General features: G+C 38.8%; 1 protein-coding gene across 1 annotated transcript in view; it reads left to right on the plus strand.

The window, feature by feature from the left end:
* The window catches only part of LOC133402017 (RNA-binding motif, single-stranded-interacting protein 3-like), a 148,016-nt gene that overhangs the window by 78,007 nt on the left and 46,849 nt on the right, over positions 1-23,160 (plus strand). The window contains exon 5 of the mRNA XM_061675568.1: positions 21,339-21,496. Within this exon, the coding sequence (XP_061531552.1) occupies positions 21,339-21,496 (158 nt within the window). The remainder of the gene's footprint in view (positions 1-21,338; positions 21,497-23,160) is intronic.

The following is a 23,160-nucleotide window of genomic DNA, read 5'->3' on the forward strand; positions in this document are numbered from 1 at the left end:
ATGAAACTTGAAAGCAATAACATTTAGTGTCATAACTGATAACATATAATGTCATAGTAACACTCCATTATGAATTGAGTCATTTTCTGGGGTAGCAAGGTAAAAGGTCAGTCATGAGTGTGCCCACGAGTGCACGACAAATGATTAACCCCAAAGAAGAAAGTGGTGAAAACCATCAAAGAATGCGCACAAAGATGTGCTTGCGCCCAACGGCACGAACAAAAGTGTGTGTTAACTCTGTTAAAAAAAAAGACCAGTCACCTCAGTGCAAAAGTTGGATTAAGATTATATTGTGTAATGGAGGCTTTCGTGATGTGTAGAATTCTGATGCGTTCCCTCCCGCTCCGAGCCTCAGCCTACACCGTGCGGAACTTCAGTGAAGTCAATCGGGTGTGTGAAACAATAAAATACGTTTATGCTAGCATTGAGGGAGCTAACAAGTTGCACTCTTGCACTGATGGGTTTTAGCATTAATTTTAGTCTTCAAACCAACGTAAGAGCTGATGACAGACAAAAATAAAATATTAATTACTTTAGCATACTGGAAAGAAAGTAGAAACAATCGCATTACAAGCTTAACATTGAGCTAAAACTTCACCAAAGGTCAAACGAGCAACTTTAAATCACAATAATTGGGACAAAAGTCACTAAAACATCTCACAGTGTCTCAAACACTAAACTTGTGTCTCATCGGTGGGTAGGTGAAGGAATCAACCTTTTAGAGCATTTGGTTCCATTCATTACTCTTTTTCATGCCTTCTCGTTTTACTTCCGTTTTTACCGGTGTTGTGTGAAGGTATTTTTCATGCCAAAATGCTGAGTTCCAGTGCGTACCCTTCAACCCTTTTAGCTGAAACAATAATTAATGAATATTATATTAAATCAATTAGGTTAGTTCCACACACATTGCCTTTTAGGTCATAGGTTTGATATTGATACTGGTTATAAAGAACACCGAGTCAAATGTTCATTTTATTGTATGCTGCAGGCTGCTAAGAAAATGGATGTTCATAATTTGGACACCCTTTATTTAAACCACGCAAACCTTTCTGACCCAGCCCTTGAAAATAATTGGAATCGAGAATCGAAATGTGGAACCGGAACCGGGACTCGCTCAAATTAAAACGATGCGCAACCCTAATCACAACATATGTCCACTTTATGCTTTAATTTTCAAGTGGATTTAAATTAAAGATCAAATAGATCCCGTCTCTCACCAACAGCCCCCCACACTCCTTGCTCGCAGCACATATCTGTAATGACTTGTAAATATACAGTATGTAGTGTTGATAGGTTGCTTATGTATTACGTGGAATGTAAAAAGAGTGTAGAACCATCAAAGATGGATCATCATTATTTGGAGCATTGACGATTGTGTAAAGCTGGTTAAATATTGTAGCTTGTATAATTATATATCGCCTTCTGGATCTGCTAATGTACTATTTATTGTAAAATGTAGTGTTTTATGGACTAATATTGAGGCTCCTTTTTGTCTACAGTTATAAAAGGCCGAGATAACCTAAGTGAAATTAGAGTCAATGAGGCATTTTTCATCTGACGCAGTAAGGTGCGTTTCTTGTGATAGAAGGAGGTCTGTTTTAAATTTTGTGGTATAATCCACAATCTTAATTCTTTTTGCCTGCGATCGATTGCCATTGACATTCCATGACACAAACGTTAGGTTTGACATATTATGGGTGTGTGGATCATAACTTAAAATAGATTTGGTACTTTGCATTCTTTGTTGTTGTTTTTATGACAGTTTTCAGGAGTTTTATGTTATTGTGTTGATAAATGTTATTGAGAGAGGGTGATAGAGATGCTATTTTTAAGTATTGCAGAGCCAGGGAACATAGAAGGGTAATGAACAAACACTGAACATAGAAAGTGGTTGTTTGTAGTGCGCAAGAAGAGTTATGAGTGACTTGTGTGTTTAGTGTGTGTGGAAACAAGCAGAGCAGGAAAGCAGACTGATTGAAGTGAGGATTCATGCTGGTGGCATGCGTGATTGTTCGTTTCAGCAAAAGTGGAAATAATGAAACAAAATACAATACACTTTTGACAATTCATAACGACAACAGATCAAAAGAAGTACTCATTTAGAAGAGCCAGGGCGTGACGTTGGCATCACGAAACAGTTGGCCGTCGACAAATAGCTTGTCGACCACTAGCCACGCTCGTTTGCCTTTGTCACGGTGATTCTACATCAACGGGTACAAGATTTTACGCCTCTCGTTGATTTCCTTGGGGAACTGATCGTTAATTCCAAATTAAGTCCCTTTGAGCTACCGACCTTTTGATTTTACAAACACTTTTTGCTGAAAGTGTTCAAACTTTGCAATGATGGGACGTGGTCGGTTTCCTGGGCGAGGGCCTTCCAATCGGTGAACACGATGATAAGTAATCTTGTCGACTGTAACTTGCTGTATCTTGAGCGCGGACATCATAAACTTTTTAATCGGCACCTCGGGGTCTTCCGGAGCATTTTCTGGAATGCCCGAGAAAATGAGATTGTCGCGCATGCTTCTTGATTGAATGTCTAGCGTAGTTTCTTTCATGAGTTTATATTCCAGTCTCAGAGTTTGTAGTTCTGATGACGTTCACATCATGTTTGATCGAAGCGCAGTATTATCTAGTCTTAGCTCTTTCACTTGTTGTTGTGTGAATCCCAAGCTCTTTCCGGAGTTCGGCAATCTCCTGGCAAAGCAAATCAAGTGTAATCGACCATTTCTTGTTGATTGAGAGGAGGACACTCGTCTGTATCTCTGTCGAATCAAGTAAATCCTCAGTTGAAGTGGAATAATCCGTTTTTTTCCTCTTCACCGACAGCTAACGCAATGGCTCGGATCCTCCATGACAGACTAGTTGCCGTTGACATAGCTGCGCGGATGGCAAGTGGCTCTCTACAAGTTACCGCTGCTAGCGAAGGTGGCGAAGTAAAAGAGAAAAGAACGAAGCGACCATCCGCAGTTGAAAAAGGGTTGGTTACAAGGCTACAATTCACTAGCCCACTGTATTAGCAGGCAAGCCGCTACTTGTACTTCGACGTCACTTTTGGTAGGCAGCTGAAAGGATTTTGCGCAACATGGCGCCACCCTTACATGGATTAACTATTGCTTTTAGGTTGTATTTAACACATGCAATATTACTGTATTTTCACAACCATAAGGCGCACTGCATTAAAAGGCACATACATTTAACACATACATAAGGCGCACCGTATTATTGGGCGCAGCCATGGTAAAAAAAAAACTGTTTTTAAAAAGGCAGCGGGAGAAAAACTGAGTTCGGTTATACTTTATTGAAGTATTTAACAATGTACTCACGTTATTTTTTTTTATCAATCCTCATCCACAAATCCATCAAAGTCCTCATCTTCTGTATGCGAAATAAACAGCTGGGCAAGTTCTCCATCAAACATGTCGGGTTCCCTCTCGTCAGTCTCGTTGGCGGGGGGCTGTTAAGCAACGATGCCGGCTTTCGCGAAAGCTCGAACAACAGTCAAAGCAGATACCATAGCCCAGGCAATCCATTCACATATGGTGGCATAATTTGCCCGGCGCTTCGTCTTCTTGACTTGGCGAAGCTCATTTTCCTGCTTCCTCCACTTGCGAACCATGGATTCGTTGATCTTGAATTCTCTCATGGCTGCTCGATTCCCATGTTCTTCCGCGTGTTCTTCTTGCAGTTTAAACTGTGCTTCATAAGCGTTTCTCTTCGTAGGTGCTATTTTCGGGGGTCCTTAGACAAATTGATGTTGTTTTGCACAATGCACATAACGGTGCTATATACCTACTGGGGGCGTACCTTTAGCGTCCTCTTTCATGCAAACCCTTCCCACTTTAACATCCCCATGCTGTCCTCAGTCACGTCCGCCTTTCCTCTATATAAGCAGCGTGTCGGCAGGAAATGCTCCCAGTCAGTCAAGCGGAGCGCTCATCAAAGTCACACAACATTTACAGATTTTGGAACTCGGTGTAGACATAAGGCGCGGCGCATTATAAGGTGCCCCATCCATTTTGGAGAAAATTAAAGACTTTTAAGTGCGCCTTATGGTCGTGAAAATACGGTAAACACAGTACCGTGTTTTTACAAATGCTGGCACATACAATATATTCTTCTCTCCACCCACAGTTCTCAAAGTGACTCATTTACGTGAATCATGGTAGAAACAATGGAAGAATTCCACTGTCCTCACATTCAAGCTATATTTACCTTAAAAACAATGAAAAAGAACAGCTATTCTCTCTGCTTGATGATCCTATTATGCTGTTTCACGAGTGTAAACAAAGAAAGTTCATTTAAGACAATTTCTTGTGGCTAAATGTGGATTAATTGATGTTATTTTATAAAGATTTAATTCATTGTTTTAGTTAAAGTGATATTGTTCGGCAATATTTGAAGTTTCTTCAACGATAGATCTCAGGGAAACAGTCAAGCCGGGACCCCCACTATCTGTCACTGTCAATGAGATCTCCACTCTTGGCAACTTGGAGTTTGGCCCATTCCTTGTAAGCAAACTGCTTCAGAATTCTCAGGTTTGACAGGTTTCTTTCACAGACTGGATGTTTTAGTGTATGGAGCTAAATATCAAAATATAACATCAAATATATATATATATATATATATATATATATATATATATATATATATATATATATATATATAACAATATAACATATTGCAGTATAACTACAACCACACAAAAGAACGTCAGACCTGTGACAGTGTCATTTAAAATTGAGCATTGTTATTTTTGTAAAGGCAGGCTACATTATTTGATCGAGCGCTTGTATTGGATCTAATTCAATTATGTAGGTGTACCTAATGTGGCCAGTGTGTGTATGCCAGTAGCCTTGTAACCAACCCAAAGAAGGGCATGCCATATACAAAAACATTTATGTTTCTATTGCTATATTCCTACCTAAAGTTGGTTTTCTTTTGATTTGTCCTTGTATTGCTCTTTTCACATGCTTCTATGTCTCCCTCAAGCCCCCCCCCCCCCCCCCCCCCACCCCCCTCACCTCCCCAGCCACCCCGAGGTTAATCCTTCCGGTCTCGAATAGAGATAACCATGGCAACAGGCCTCGGCTTTAAAGCCTTGCTTCTGTAGGTCAAATGCATTGATCAGGATGAATCAGGATGAAGCTGTATCAGTTGTAAGTGCAAAACACACGATGCCCAATATGTTTACATACCAGTTTGATTTGTTTTAAAAGGTACAATGACTTATTCCAGCCTAGGCTCCAGCACACCTGTGGCCCCTAATGATAATAAACGGTATACAAAATAGATAGATGGATGGATGGCTTGAAGTCTTACACCCATACCATAGGCAGAGAAATACTAACTGACATGGCTTTATTACTTACCGTGGTAGGAAAACAGTTTGTGAACCATTTGAAATTTCTTAAATTTCTGCATAAATTGGTCATCAAATGTTGTCTGATCTTTATCTAAATCACAAGAATAAAGAATAAACAATGTCTGCTTAAACTAATACCACACAAACCATTATGCTTTCATATTTTTACTGAATAAAACATAAATATTCACAGGACAGGGAGGAAAAAGTAAATGAACCCTTGGTTTTAACAACTGGGTGACCCTTCTTTGACAACAATAACCTCAACCAAACATTCCCTATAGTTGCAGATCAGACGAGCACACAGATCAGGATGACTTTTGGACCATTCCTCTTTACAAAACTGTTGCAGTTAAGCAAGATTCCTGTGATGTCTGGTTTGAATAGCTCTCTTGAGGCCACAATATCTCAATTGAGTTGAGATAAGGACTTTGGCTGGGCCACTCCAGAACATGTATTTTCTTGTTCTTAAGCCATTCTGTTGTTGATCTGCTTGTGTTTTGGAACATTGTCCTGTTACAACACCCATCCTCTTTTCAGTTTCAACTGTTGTATAGATGGCCTCAAGTTTTTCTGCAAATTATCTTGATAAACTTGTGAATTAATTTTTCTATTGATGATAGCAAGCTGTCCAGGCCCTGAGGTAATTAAGCACACCCATACCGTGATGCTCCCACCATGCTTCACAGTTGGGATAAGGTTTTGATGTTGGTGTGCCATTTTTCCTCCACACGTCATTGTGTGTTCCTCCCAAACAATACAGCTTTGGTTTCATCTGTCCACAGACTATTATGCAGGTAGTGCTGTGGAACATCCAAGCACCCTGTAGCAATGTTCAAAAGTACGGGAATGTTTTTCTTAGACAGCACTGGCCTTGGTATTCTCTCATGAACCCCATTCTTGTTTAATGATTCACGTATAGTTCATTTGCCAACAGAGATGTATAAATTGGAATGGTTCAAAATACATCATGATCGTTGTGCACATCAGATGTGCAACTAAAAGAGTATTAGCTTTAAGTTATTGCTGCCAAAGGAGGGTCAACCAGTAATTAAATCCAAGGGTTCACATACCTTTTCCTTAATGTCCTGGGAATGTTTAATGATATTTTCAGTAAAAAATATATAAATATATAATTGTTTCTGTGATATTAGTTTAAGCAGACTCTGCTTGTTTATTCTTGTGATTTAGATGAAGATGAAGATCAGACTACATTTGATTACCAATGTATGCACTGTAAGGATTTGAGCTTTGGCGCTGGAGGGCAAGGTTTGAGTCCCGCTGTGTACAAAAATATTGGAGAGTTTCTAGTCTGCTACTGTCGAGGTTCCTTTGAGCAAGCCACCCACCCTACGCCCTCAGCTCATGTGCTGCAGCACTCTTTCATATGTTCAATGTAGAGTAGCCAGATAAGAATAATGACCTTCAATGAAGGGTTAGTCTTCTTCTGAAATACAACACTACTGAAATACTAACATTTTCGGATAAAGGAAGATGTGAGCTTCAAATATATTGACTTAAGAGACCCCAGAGTGAAAAATATGCTGGACAAATAAGTTAGACTTATCACCTCCATGAATAAAGGTTTGTGTTCTTCAAAAACATAAACCCCTCCATTCTTTCAATAAACCACTCACCTATCATACAACATTGAAAAGAAGGGAATATATCTTACAGCACAGAGGGTAAACATTGATAGGTATTAATGGTAGTTTTGCATGAAGTTATAAAAACAGTTAATATATTGCTCAAATAATAATAGCTGCTCAAAACGTTTGGGGGAATTCATACTGAATTTGATATTGCGCTTAATAGGTCTACCAAGGGGTACTGATCTACCGAAGTTATGAGATTTGCTCTTTACGCTGTCTGCTTAGCAGAATTATAGAAAAAATTCATAGATTTGCAAAAACATTAGAGCAGAAATGTGTCTTAGTTCTGGGAAGAACACATTTTATTTTGAACATGATAGAATGAAACAATGCATTCATGGATTGACTTGAAAAAATAATATTGATACTCTATATGACACTGTTTTAATGGAAAGAATAGACTGCAGTTAATGATTTCCCTTTGTTAAAGCTTAAAAAAGGTAATTATGGAGTAGTTATTGAGTTAAGGCGAGAAATCCACTCTGCGCACTTGACTCCAAAGCCTAGCAACGACACAACTAAAACTTGTTGCAACTAACATGTGTTGACATTTTTAGTGGTCACGGACTATCATGGCTATCCGTAATCTAAACTAGGATTGTTTGTGCTAAATCCTTATAATTATTATAATAATTATTATTATTATTATTATTATTTGCCCATGCAGCACATACGTTGTAGTTTCTACTGTGGCTTTTATGTACGCCAGTGCACCTTTTTATTGTTTCATAAATGCATTTGCTGAACTGAAATCACATGTGGAAATGGAATAGGTTTGGGAGACTTTCCAGTCTTGGCAAAGGGTTGCAATCTTGTACTTCATTTGTTTGGCTTGCACACAGTTCTTAGTACACTGATTTATTGACACATTTACTGTACAAAAAAGCTTGACCTTTACATACTTGACCTTGACTGTTCAATTACAGCCTCACAGATGTAGATTGAACAGCAGAGTTGATGAAATTGGTGATTTATTGAGGCGTAAACACCATTTCATTATAGAGGCCGGCAGAGGCAGGTCAATCTCTAGTATACATTACATGGCCTTGAATATAATGATGCAATTCCGAGTTAGAACTAAACACCATTGAGGTGTTATTAATATTTCTTAACTTCATCCTAAATGCTTGGTGCAGTGGTTCTCCACTGTTGCCACCCCGGGACCCACATTTTTAAGTTAAGAACAATAAAGAAAATAAATTGTATTGTTCAAAAATAGCCTGTAAACATGTACAGTATAACATATTTTTAAACATAACTACACTATGCTTTCATGTTCAAAGTGCCTTGCAGAGCCCCCTGTTAAGGAACTCAAGATTAACACGACAACTGCAAGTGCATAAATATTCTCTGTACCGCTTATACTTATCAGGCGTCCCGTGGGTGTGCTGGAGCCTTTCCCTGTTAACTTTGTGTAAAAATAGATTAAAATTAAATATCACAATTACTCAAAAAACAGCCACAAAACTTAACTTTTATCTTGTTGGCACTGATCTCTTCTTTTTGGGAAAGTACCTTACCTAATACAGTATGTTCCATGTACAAATAAATGTAACATAACCTTTCTGACACATGCCTGTTAATATACTATTTTCCAATTAAAAGAAAGGCGAGTAACATATTTCACTGTACACGGGGTCCTCAGCTAATGATGGCATTCCACTCCTATAGATATTTACATACGTCTGAACGCTAGTATGTCACCGACCTACATTAATCTAAGAGTATAGTCCAAATGACAGTGAGTACAGTATTGGTATGAAAACCCATGAATAAAAAAGCGAGAAGGGGGGGGGTTTACCCCCCACCCCCTCTCCTTCCTTCCCCACCAGCTTCGGGACCAAAAGGGGAGCTGAACCGCCTCTGAGTGTTAATTTTCCATTTTGGGATTATTTCGTAGTTTGAAACCAGTGGAATAACATATTAATTATTGGATTTAAGATAGCGGCACGGTGAATGAACCCGCGTCTGCAGTGCCGTTCCGTCGTCAGTGGGTGTCGCTGTTGCCCTGTCCAGTTGGGACAGTGGCGCGGTACCCAGCAGGGTGGAGACGCCTTTATTGGTGAAATCCTACGGGCTGTCTGGTGGTAGAAGTTAATTAATTCAGCGTTCTAGTGCAAACTCTTTCAAAATCTTTGGTCTCCACTTTGATGCTGCAGGTGCTGGTAATTCACTTAGCGTCGGCATGCCAAAGCAAATGTCTGTGTCTAGCTTCTGTTTATTATGGCTGTTGATTCATTTAGCGTCTGCTTGTGAAGTTACGTCTCGCCACTGCGTGGTCGTCTATCTCGGTGGAAAGAGCGAGTCTCGCCGGAGACTGGGGTGCTGGGTGTCATCTTTCCATGGCGTGTCCGCGACAGTGTGTGTGTGTGTGTGTAATTGAACTGCACAAAAGTTAGCTATGTTGAACCACTACACTACTAATGGCTGAATTAAACATAGAGGCGTAACAGAAGCAGGAGCTCAAGATTGGTGGAAATCCAAGTAATTCATGACTTCCCTCTAAGCTTATGGCGTTCTTGTGTCAAAGTCAGGGCCTTATGTTTTCATCACTGCAATGCCAGTAACACAAACACACTCCTCTCTTGCACTTCTTTTACCTTTTGGTATTCATCTATATTTCTTTTTCTTTTGTTGTTGCCCGTAACGCAATTTGCCTGTGAAAGAGCAAGCCTTGTGCCATTTTCTGATCAAAGGAAGCAGGAAACAAAGAGAGGTATTTTTCTGCAAAAACATTTTATAATTTCTCTTCCCTTATCCGAGCAAGGGCTTTCTCAGTGTTAATCCTGCAAGCAGACAGGCCTTCTGCTGTATTGTGTTTTTCCAATAAAATGTTCTCAAACAAGCAGACATTTTAAGGAGCCATTCAGTGAAAGAAAAAGAGAGACCGGGGAAATAGACGAGGTGGGATATGAGTTATTTTAGCAGGAGAGTTTTTAATCTGCTAGAGTAGGCAGTGCTGGGTTATTGTGTATGTTGAAGACCAGCCACCCAAGACAGCAAGGTTTGAGACTTACTCTTGACCTGCATGACACTTCTCCCATCTCTCCCCCGCACTACCACTTACTCTCAGCGAAGTTGTATCCAATCAAGCAGAGTTAAACGTACATGGCAAAAGTTGTTCATAATACTGTCGTAGACAAAAACTAGTTGTAGTTTGTTTTTCAAAACCTGGCCAATAAAAACTGCATGTAAAAGGCAGGCATCTGAAAAATTTAAGCAGGATTCTTGTGGATTTCTTCCATGTCACATCCAAATGTTTGGCAGGAGAATAGCCTGCAGTGCTCTTCTTTGCTCCTCTCATAATGGAAAAGAGTCCCGAATAATATGACAGGAACCACACATTTTCAAGGGTCGCTATTGTTTACGAGCACGTTTATGACACCAAAATTACTAAAACTTCTGAAACAGGAAGTGGCGTTTCAGCGTTTGCCTACACGGATGTTTTGTTTACATCATGACGGGTCTGTATTACGGCCTCTTGTTAGTTCCTACGTGTAATGACGTACATTTGAATTAAATCTGCGGCTGGAGAGAACCCCAAACTTTCTGATGATACCAGACATGACGAACGTTCTCCTGGTTTTGTGCACAGCAGCAGCTGATTAGTGTTGTTGATTTCTCGTTGTTGTCGGACTTTTCTCATGGAGATTTCTCTATACCCTCTCAATAAAAACCTTTTTTTCAAGGAATTCGGGTAAGAAAATCATATACATTTTTTTAAACTCTACAACATTTACTGGCAAGCTTAATTTCCTTCTCTAAACCTTCGAATGTAAATGTCCGACTTTTTGTTTCAGTACTTTTTGCACAACTTGTGGTTCTATAGAAATAAACTGAACAAGAATATAGATATCCAAATCTCTTTTTAAGCAAAGTGGCAATGAATAGCACTCACGGTGCTAAGGATTCTTGACACAGTCCAATATCACAAATGTGTCAACATGTTTGGTTCGGTTCATGCAGAGCTAATAACTAAAATTAAGATGAGTGGGAAATTTAGCTTTAATTGGGATTAAGACATCCCTCTAAGCTCTAAAATACTTCCTGCTACCAAACAGTTATTTCTTTACTTGCCGTGGTGGTGATGTCCTCTGGTGCATTGTTGATTGTTTTTTAAAATTTCTATTTCTTTTATTCATATTCAGTATCTAGCTATGTATATTGCAACAATAGATATACACTCAAAACATGGGTTTAACTCACAAAAACTATTGTTTTGATTCTGGCGCCTTTTTGTGGGATAAATCAATATACTGTTTATTTCACCAAAGTGGTTTTATAATTATAATAATATATAACTGTAGTATTATCAGCATTTTCTGTGTTTCAGTATTAGCATTTCCAGACATGTACAAAAACATTTTTAATTAACTTGATTGTGTACAACCCCAATTCCAATGGAGTTGGGACGTCACCTTTGGTAGCATTTTTGGAGCCATCGTGTGACACAGTCCTCTCTCAGACCTACAACCCCAATTCCAATGAAGTTCGGATGTTGTGTTAGTCATAAATAAAAACAGAATACAATGATTTGCAAATCATGTTGAACCTATATTTAATTGAATACACAACAAAGACAAGATATTTAATGTTCAAACTGATCAACTTTATTGTTTTTAGCAAATAATCATTCACTTGGAATTTTATGGCCGCAACATGTTCCAAAAAAGCTGGGACAGGTGGCAAAAAAGACTGAGAAAGTTGAGGAATGCTCATCAAACATCATCATTTGGAACAGGTGAACAGGCTAATTGGGAACAGGTGGGTGCCATGATTGGGTATAAAAGGAGCTTCCCTGAATTGCTCAGTCATTCGCAAGCAAAGATGGGGCGAGGTTCACATCTTTGTGAACAAGTACGTGATTTGTTTTAGAGATCGTCATCTTAATGCTAACAGTCAGTGGAAAAGCCTATTGACGGGCTGGCTAAAATTAGCAATAGATCACGGGTGGGATTTCCGCTGAAAAACAAATATTCACACAAAAAAGTCATAGTAACATACACAAAGGTAATAAAACGGTACTCTCAGTCAAATATTCTTCCTAATCTGTGAAAAATGAGTTTATTTTGACTCACAGAAACTTGTAGCTCTATGCATGCATCGCACCACACTGCCCCTAAGAGGCCAAGGTAAACTTCTGGTTGCAGTATCTGGCAGAACGGATTTTTGTGTCACTCCAGGAAAATTTGCATGCACTCTTTTCCAGAATGCATTGCTATAGTTAAAATTACTCGTTTTGACTGTATTAAAATGCATCTGTAAAGGTTATTGTGAACAGACAGGGTTTAATAGTTAAAGTGGTGTTATTTTTAGTTGTGTACAGTTAAATTGGTGTCATTCTTTTGTTGTTAAATTACTGCTGCTTTTGGTAGCAATTTGGCACCTTTACTCAGAATTATTAAAGTGATGTAGCTTATTAATACCACCTGCAGGCTGTAATAAACTGTGATTGTTAGCTAATTGGATTGTTTTGTGTGCTGTATACAGCGTGCAATGATGTCATTATTCCAAATAGTATCAATAAGAGAATCATTTAAAACTTTTTGCAAAGGATTCCATGTACCGTAATTGTTAACATTGGAGCTGGTTCTCACCAATTCGCAATTTTTAATACCCATCTCTATGTGAGCCTTGACAATGCATGACAATGCATGTTTATTTGCACAAAGGACACTCAAATCCATGTCAGCATGTCGTCCAGATCATCTGTCTGCATTGCAAGTAATTAGACTGGCCAACAGCTGAGTCCCATTAGGAGTGATTACAACATTGAGTACAGAAGAAGAGACTGTTCAGAACGTCAGAGAACATTATGCACGCTGATCAGGTTTTAGCCATTCTATATCTACTTAGTGTTTAAATATTTGTGCATGTAAATAGCATCCAACAGCATGAAATTTGTGTTGTTGTGTGTCTCTGTTTGGTCTTATGCTTTCATGTCTGCTTCATGAAGGATTGTAATAACTGGATGTCCCTTACCCTGTGTTATGAATATACAGTACAAGTATCACCTCCCAACACCACCGCCGACAAGGGAATATTTATTTATGTATCAGTCTAAATTACACTTACAGTATAACATCATATTTTCCCAGTTCAAATGCCTCATTTAATAATTGCATCCAAGTAGTAACAAGTAACACAAACCACATAACCACAGGAAACTACACTGCTTTTTAATCAGCTGTTCAGAATCAAGCCCACGCTCATAAATTGTAATCCGTGTGCTCGTTTCACCAAGTAAAATCTATGTCAGCAGCAAAAAAAAATCTTGGTATCAAGATAGCACATCTAATCATAGTTTTGTTTTTATTTTTCATTATTTTTTTTTGGGGATCTGTCAAGCACACAGGTGTCAAATTCAAGGCTCGCGGGCCTAAACCAGCCCTTAATATAATTTTATGTGCTCCATGAAAGCTTACCACAAGTTTTCCTTTACCTCTCTTAAAAACTACTTATTTATTGTAAAAATGTTAATAATCAAATGCAGGGTCAACAATATTACATACTAGATAGTGACAAGAATATAACTTCCTCATGCTCTAGCCGCACACCTAATCCATAAGCAAACACAGTGCAGCTCAGCTTGTGGCTTGCAGTCGTCATGACTAATTAGATTTTTGTTGTACCCTTAACCCCGAATGATTATACATTTACAAATATGTGGTTTCACGGTTATAACCATAACTACAAAGTGAAGTGGCCCGCGGTGAGAACAGGTTTGACAGCCCTGCTCTTCGGACACCCATCTCACATTACATATTTAAAAAAATATAACCCATCCTGTGATAGATTCCCCAAGCCAATGTCTCCCATCATTTGTAGCATAGTTTCTAGTTTCTCTGTGGCCATACATCCCGGATGGTTTCACTGTCACATAACAAGGTGATTGATTACAACGCTGGGCAGCTGGCAGAAAAGTAGGGAAGGCGTCTGCATGCTGGTGTGCAGCCGCACCTGTCCTCCGCTCTGACGCGATGATGAATTACCAGCTTTTTAATAGGCACAGAAGTGACAAAGTAAGTGGTAGGGAAAGAAATATGAGGTGAAAACGGCACGAAAGCGAGGACAGCCGAAGACACCTCCCAGAAGGAAATTTACTGGATCTGATAGTATGTTACTGTTTAGTCGCAATTACCTCAAAAGACTGATCGTAATGCTTAAAGTGAGTCATGCAGTGAAAAGATGGCGGCAGTAAGCTAGTGAATGCCAGAAAGAGACACAGTGCTCTGGCTGTCACAAAATTTTATTAAACACTGACACACACAGCTTCTCATTCAGTCAGGTGTGTTGTCATTACTTTGGCGAGTCATGGTTTCTTTCACAAACAAAGTGGAAAACAGCATTTCTACTCATGTATATTTTGATAAGTGCATCACTTGAAAAGCTGTTTCCCCTATTTAATGAGGCTCTCAGAATTAGTTAAATCTTTTAAAGGTTAGCAGCGCTTAATGACCTTTGTGGCCAATTAACCATTCACAGAGCCAAGTGAAGAAATGAGATCATGTATCAAATTGACTTGTCACTTCGGAATAATGCATTGGGATCCAATAGCAAAAGTAGTTACTGAGGTAATAGAAACATAAATAGTGAAACCTCATGGAACACATTCCATTCCATGACATTGTTTAACATTTTTTTAATTAAAATGAATGTTGTTTAAAAAGTCCCAGTGCCAAAATGTTGCCATCATAAAACCTTTATTAAACAGGGAATGGCTTAGGTGCTGTTCTGACATTCTTAACACATGTAAATGTAATCGGCTGGTTAGCATATCTGCCTCACAATTCAGAGCTTGTGGGTTCGAATCCGGACTGGCCTTCCTGTGTGGAGTTTGCATGTTCTCCCTCTGCTTGTGTGGGTTTTCTTAGGGCACTGTCCCAAAATCTCCATGTAAGGTTAATTTAAGACTAGTCTAAATTGTTTTTAGATGAGAGTGGTTGTTTTTCTATATGTTCCCTACGATTAGCTGGCGACCAAGTCCATGGTGTACACCCACCGTCGCCGGAAGTCAGTTGGGATTTGCTCCAACACACTCGTGACCCTAATGAGGATAAGCGGTATAGATAATGGATGGATGTTGGCTAATACAATGTTGAAACACTGTGTGTACTGAATAACTAACAAAGTGAGTGATTTGAGACATAGCGAGCTTGGTGCAGCCTTCCTTAATTGCATGAGCGGTTCTGGCACAAGGCGAGGATCTTAAAGATCAAATGAAGTTCACATTCCACTTACATTCAGTTCTTCTGTCAACAATCATGGGCTGAAAATCCCATTCCCTTGTCGCGTGTCCAGTTCTGGGTCGATGGTCTTTTTCTTTTACTCTTCTGTGGTGTAAAAGACGCCTGTGAAGACATGCGAGACATGTTGACATCATGCCCCATTATGATTTGCGAAGTGTTTGTGAATAATGCATTGGGATCCAATAGCAAAAGCTTCAGCTGTATTTTCCTATATATTTTTGTGGAAGTTTCAGCATCTCACCCAGAACGCTGTGATATTTGAATGGTGCTTCAGTCATACACCCTTGACATAGTGTATCCCAAATCACATTCCCCAAAGACCATTTTCTTCAATTACCTTTCAGGTTAGAATAGATAGATAGCTTGACGTCTGCAGTACAATGCCGTAATATGAACTGACCAGAGACTCAAAGATGAGGTAATCAGTACCCAGTGTTGATTTCCCTGAGCCTCCAGCCATCGTAAAGATGGAGAAAAGTGTACATCTCCTTGACTAATGAAACCCTGGGGACATCAGGGTTTAGGGTTCATAAAATATTTATGCTATGTTCATTAAGTATTGATTAAGCCGTTAAAAAGCGTTTCGACACCCAGACAATCATTATGAAAGTTTAGATGTCGGCTGGAGAAAGAGGAGGATGGAGAAATATGGAGAAAGAACAAAGTGTCAGTGAAGGGTACACGCAAATGTTACAAGGATGAGGATGGTGGAAAAATAAGGGGAAAACAGGAAACATGCAAGGTGAAAAGGAGGCAGGAGGAACAAGAGTGAGACAGGAGGGAGTTTGCTCTTTTAATTATTAATCATGTATTCAGAAAGCATTTTGGACAGCAAGGCTATACGATTACAGGAGATTAGGGTTTAATCTGACAAAGAGGTGGAGGAGGAAGACAAAGTATTTTGGGTGCTGGCCGAGATTTTGATTTATTTTCAAAATAGCAGTTGGAAGTGAATGCACCCTCTGCACCACCCATCGATTGTGCACCCCTGACTGATCAGAAACAGTCCCTGAATACGCCCATACGCTGGCTGATTGTGGATTCAGAAACACTGCAGGTCAGAATGTCCGATTAAAGATGAATGTAAAGATTTTTTATTTCCTCTTCACCACATACAGAACATCCACCAATAATTCCTAGAAAAGTGTTTTTGCATCCTGTATATTATGCAGCAAAACATGTTTTCACATACATTATGTATTACAAGCAATACTAACAAATCAGTAAATCTGCTAGCTACCTGAGAATAACTGTGACAAGTTTTCACACAGCTAAAGCAAATAGTACGACACAAAACAATACATTTGCCCAAGACCTCTCTGGTAAACAAGCAGATAACCACTACATAGTAAAGGTGTGTTGAAAAATAACAACAGTTCGCGCATAAATACATCAGGTAATATGACCAAAAAAGTATATATACTGCAGCAATAGGACTGTACAGCTCTAATACTGTCTGTCCAATAACAAATAGGTAGCCTATCAAAAGATCTGAAGTATGTAAAGTAAAGTAAAGTACAAATACGTACAAATTCTACTTACATTACAAGACTGGGAAATTGGGAGTGTGAACTTTTGACAGGGAAGAATGAAGACATTTAAGGATGAGGACGAGGTGGTATGCAGGAGGGCAAAGTAGAGGGAAGAAAAGTCATTTTGCAACAGCATTAAGAGATGTGTGAGCTATAATTTTAAAGGTAATAAAACGTCTGATTTCAGACTTTATCCTTATGGAAATGTCGAGCTAGTTATTTAAAAGCCTGTCTCTGTTTTCACTAAGTGCTTCACATCTATTTTCTCTTTGTTTGTGTTCGGGTTAATGGGTGGCTTTGATGCTTCATTTCCAAAGTAAGGGGTTACTGTAGAGATGCTGTAATGATGACACAGCTTTAATGTCGAGAAAATATGCCATACCATAATTTAGAGTTGTAAAATTTCGGGACAACTGTTAAATCTGCCAGGCACAAATTGAATCGAACAAATACTGTATGAGACCAAAGGATGTGTTCCAAATTATTAAGCATATTCTGTTTTGTTATTTACCTTAATCAAAGTCAATGCAATTTACAATGAATACAATTGTTTGATCATTGTTTGATACTAGCTTATAATTAATTAGAATTACAATATATAAAATAATAACTATAACTAACCAACATGATTAATAATTGCATGATAAGAATAAAATAATAATTAGATTTTGCAAGTCAAATCAAAATACAGTGTTCCAAAATGTTATGCACAACGGTTTTTAAAAAGCTGTATTTCTGTCATTACAGGAATATTGGTTTTTTTGACTCATGTAATGCTATTTTGACAGAAAATATCTTTGCTGATATTTTTTGTCAAATACAAACATGTTTGTATTCAAAAACACCTGAACAACCATAAACCTTAATTGTCAACCCAGTGATAGTTTCTGCCGATATCTCATTTGAGAATGCACAAATTGCCTTCCAAAGCTTCTGCTTAGCGGTACACTGCCAACCACCCTCATAGATCTTCCTTATAAAGATGGTCCACATGTTCTCAACAGGGTTGAGGTCAGAGGATGATGGTGGCAAAACCATGAATACCATAGGAGCTAAAGCCTAAACGGTATCTTCATCAGCTCCGCATATATTGCAGAGGTCATTTTGGCACTGTCAGGCACTCTAGGGTGGCCAATCATCTCACTGCCCATTATTCTATTCTTACTAGATCATAGCCTTGGTGGGAGCTGGTGGCCAACCACCAACAATCCCTACTGTAACTCTCTGCATCTGAACCATCCAAATTAGAAAAAGAGAAAAACAGTTAAAAATGAGTCTTTATGTATTTCTGAGGCTCTAGCCAACATTTCTTCATTTGAAATTGGTTATTGGTGACCAATATACAGCTTAACGCAGTACTGCAAGGCATTGGAGAAACATGTATCAAGAGGGTCTCGAGACTTCAAAGACACTAGCAGTTTCAAATACTTGCTTTTGCCCCATCAGCGGCTTTTTAACAGCTGCTCTCTGATGACTATGCATTTTCTTGACTGTAACTGGAATACTTTGAACTGTAATTCATCATTATTTGAATAAAACTGTTTGCTCTATGAATCACACACATTTTGTTTTAACAGTACCATAATTCTCTTGAAATGTCTCGTCAGCAGAAACGCCCTTTTTGTCTCCATTATGAATAAAACTCTCAATAATGTGGAATTTCCTTTAATGAGCCTCATCTGGGAAACCCATCGGACATTGATATTAAAGATTTATATCGTGAAAGGTGAAACAACAACGGCAAAATTTTCCCAGTTTAACAAAAACTCAGATGTTTATTTAACTTAATCTATGTGCCAAATATTTTGGACCACAGTGATTGCTCATTCAGCATTCAAGGATGCATGGGGACTTCATATGGCATTGCACTGCACTTTTCCTATTCTGGTGGTTTACTGTTAATTACACTCAAATCAAGGGATCCACATTCCTACCTCAATGAACAAGGCTTGTCTTTGTTCAGTGCATAAGTACTATGTAGAAGTCAGACCTCCACCAAGGCCGAACTGCTAACCCATCCATTCACTCTATGTAGCACTTGTCTTCATTAGGGTACTTGGTGAGCTGGAGCCTAACCCAGCCGACTTTGGCCAAGAGGCAGGATACACTTGGGACTGGTCGCCAGTTATTTGCAGGGCATACATAGACAACCATTCATACTCACATTCACACCGATGGATATGCATTTTTTTTTGTAATGTGGACGGAAGCCCACCCAGAAAAAACCCATGCAGGCATGGGACAACATGCAAACTCCACACAGGAAGGCCGGAGCTGGGATTCAAACATGATTTGTATGACTGTCATGAAATACAGTAATTAAGCGCACTGTGGCAGCAATGGAGCCATGAGGTTTGATGAGGTTGAAAATGCAGGATAACTGGCTGGCAAGTGGGTTTCGGAGCTGATTCGTTGCCAACTCATGACAGATGTTGCAGGGAAAGAGTAAGAGTGCATAGGATGGAGGCAAAAAGACACGGGGAAGAGAAAGGTGAGTCAAATGACAAGCTACAGAAAGAGAGAGAGAGAGAGAGAGAGAGAGACGTTGTTGCACAAAGTTGACTGTAACTTTCAGCAAAGTCAAGCAGTTCAATCACACACGGGTGCTCCAGATCACTTAAGTTCTTATCCCGCAGGCAGGCAGTGGAGTAGGCATGCATTATAAGCAACATCTGGAGCGGGTGGAGTTGGGGAGGTTGTTGTGTCCTTCTCTGCAACTGCAAGCTGCATATGTTTTCTCAGTGAAAAAAAACCCAAAAAAACAACAAATTCAGAAGATGAAAGGTTGATTATTACAGAGGCTCGCTTTAATTTTGGAGAAGTTTCAGAAGGGCCATATGTCTTTAAACTCATCAGCAATGCTCTCAACGCTGACTCGATAGCTGTAAGTGTCTGTTTGATGTGATGCCTTTTATGCATTTCTTCTGATGTACTGTACATGGTTTCACACGTAAAGCGAACGGCACAGATTCCCTCTGTGGTTAAAATAACTGACACTTGATGTATAGTGCTGGACAAAGAGATTAAATATTTCACAGAAAATGTTTTTAGGGGATAGACAGAGGGACAGAACAGACAAGGGGAATAGGGGTGCAAACCACAGCAGAACAATAGTTATCCAGTCTAGATATTTGACCACAAGTAACATAACAACAGTCAAATCGTGTTCTTATTTGTGGATGGGAGAGGAGGGGACACCCGGTGAGTACATGCAATAACTAACCAAGAGTACAAAACGAGAGAGGACAGAAAAGGGCAGGACAGGACAGGATGTGGGAAATGAGCAAGGCAGTGCTACTGATGAGTGGTGCGGTGGAATGCTTTTTATAGTGTCTAAACAGCTGTAAGAGCTTGTGAGTTATCTTAATATAACCTCTGTTATTATTAGTGGTCCAGCACATGCAATTAAAGCCTACAGTGTGTCTATGGAAGTTATTAGTGAATGAACACCATATCACATACATGTTACTCAACTGGTGTACGGAGTTGCTGAGCCGGCACATTGAGGAAGGGTGGGCTCGGCCCCGTCCACCCGCAACATTACATTTATGTATGACATTCTTTCCCAGGCAGACAAGAATCAAGCTTCAAACTTCACCATTTTAATGAAAGGTGACCAGTTTTTCTTAGTTATACATTTGGTTATTCAGTTTAGCAAAGAGATTTTTTTGCGTTATATACTCTATGACAAGATTTTGCCATTGGTTAATGTTGATAGCTTCTTTAGACTCTAAATTGCCCGTAGGTGTGAATGTGTGCGCGAATGGTTGTTTATTTATATGTGCCCTGCCATTGGCTGGCGACCAGTTCAGGGTGTACTCGCCCGAAATAGCTGGGATATTTTTTTTGTCATTGAGAATGTATTTCTGCAGATTTACGCCCAGTATTCATTGTCAGTAGACACTGAGAGGTCTTTTTTCCCATTTTGCGATTGGTAAGTGTATTTAATTAGTACTTGAGATTAATTTGTATACTTTTGAAAGGAGTTGCTTCTCCATCGCAATGTACAGTATGCTACCGAGTCTACAAAATGTGTATTTCTTTTTACACATAAATACACCTATGAAGGATTAGTTTTGGTGCATGCTGCCAAATAGGACAAAACTAATTGAAGTATACCAGCCTAGTTACTGAGAAACACATTAAAAGGAAATGGTGTCATTCCCAAGGAGAACTTAAATACAACTTGGTAAACAATCTTCAATGTTGGAGTTTTAACTGTTGCTTCGCGGTTTTTAAGCATGAGGCCAATGTGCTGCTTTTTCAGTGCAATGTTTATTCTTTTAACTTGGGTTGAATGAAATTTGAAAATGACTTAAAATAAAATTACTCAAATAGTCAATGTTTTGTGATGAGTGAAGAGAGAGAAGAAAACGAGTCTAATTTCCACAAGGGCATTCTTATATTATATTTTAAATTATTCTTTTTATCAGGGATTAAAGATGTTAGTATAAGATTGTGAGCATAAGAAGGAATCTCTTTTCTGCATTACTGTGAAATTAATTGTTATGCACACTTTTTTCTCTCTCTGTATTTACAGCAACAAGAACAGGACCCCACCAACCTGTACATCTCCAACTTGCCTGTGTCCATGGATGAGCAGGAGCTGGAGAATATGCTGAAACCATTCGGTCATGTCATTTCAACTCGGATACTGAGGGATGCCAGTGGACTAAGCAGAGGGGTCGGCTTTGCCAGGTACAAATTATATTATATATATTATATATTACTTGTATCACATTGGAAATAAAGACATATAAAATTAATTGATCAAATATTAATCATATTAATTTTTGCGATAAGACAATGTCCATTCGAACATTTTAAAATGCATGTTCTTGTATGCAATTGTTGTTGTTGCTGTCCACAATCAGAGAGCATTTTAGGGCAAGGAAAATGTAGCTTTTATAAAAACTCCTTCAAAAATGGAAATTCCATTATCATTATCTGTGGCTTATAACCTTTAAACAACATCAAACGTGCACATTGTAGGTCTTTACTTAACAATAGAACATTTACTCTACACATAAACAGAGGTGGGTAAAGTAGCCAAATATTGTACTCAAGTAAGAGTACTGTTACTTTAGAATAATATTACTCAAGTAAAAGTAAAAAGTAGTCATCCAAATATTTACTTGAGTAAGAAAGTACTCAATGGAAAAACTACTCAAGTAAAGAGTCATTTAAGTAACTTCAGATTTTTTTTTATATATCAGAGCATGAACATCAAATTAAAAAGAATAATATATGGGAGTCGACACACACCTGCCACCATTTCAAATTTTAACTGCCAAAAAACCAACAACATATGCATTGGGCCCTACAGAAACATTATTTGCTTTATTCACTTAAATGACTTCATGAAGAAGCTGTTTACTGAACGGACTTAGTGATTGTGTGTGTGTGCGTGTGTGTGTGTGTGTGTGTGCGTGCGTGTGTGTGCGTGTGCTAATTTTGCCACATCAACAGCAAAAACATCGGCAAATTACCGCAAGTTGTTTTCTCCAGTTAGAAGTGGGCTGAAATATCCGAGTTAGGGCAGTCACAATTTAAGAGCTGCATGACAAAGCTGTTGTTTCTTGGTCTGTAAACACACTCGCGTGGCTGTTTTTTTTTTTCTCCAAAAATGAGTCATTTTGATTGGCTCGCGAAGGCTACGTGCGCGGTCATGTGACTGCCTTGTGTCGTCTGATTGGTGAATTGGTGTCAAATGACACGAGTGTTCACATTTGATTGGCGCAACGGGCGCCCTATGCGGAAGTCCAAGATGGAGTCTAAAAATAGATACGTACATGCATGAATGGATAAATAAAAGTAGCGAACACCATGTCGATTATTGTAACGGAGTAAAAGTATTGATCCTTTTTCGCATAAATACGCAAGTAAAAGTAAAAAGTACACTGCATTTAAAGTACTTTAACGAGTACAGTTTATCGAAAATGTTACTTGAGTAAATGTAACGGAGTACATGTATCATGTTACTACCCACCTCTGCACATAAATATACTGTAAATCTTATTTCTGGCAACATAGAGGAAACAAGGTGTCAGAATGTGACCTGTGTGGTTTCTGTTGTTTTTTTCTGGCTTCTGACTGGCTAAAAAACATTTGACAGACAGCAAATGTGGGCCTGTGGACACAGAGTTTTACAAAATGCAATTGGTGACATTTTACTGCAGATTGAGGGAAGTGGTTTTCAATATATTTTACTGTTTATGTGTAGACTAACCGTATCAGGATAAACATGCAAAAATACACAACCTAATATGATGTCAATGTGAGAATCCCCCCCCATTTAGAAAGAAGGGATTTTTTGCTTAAATTATATAACTGCGCAAAAACACTGCCTGTGTGTGTGTGTG

The sequence above is a fragment of the Phycodurus eques genome, chromosome 4, assembly GCF_024500275.1.
Source record: "Phycodurus eques isolate BA_2022a chromosome 4, UOR_Pequ_1.1, whole genome shotgun sequence".
NCBI lineage: Eukaryota > Metazoa > Chordata > Actinopteri > Syngnathiformes > Syngnathidae > Phycodurus > Phycodurus eques.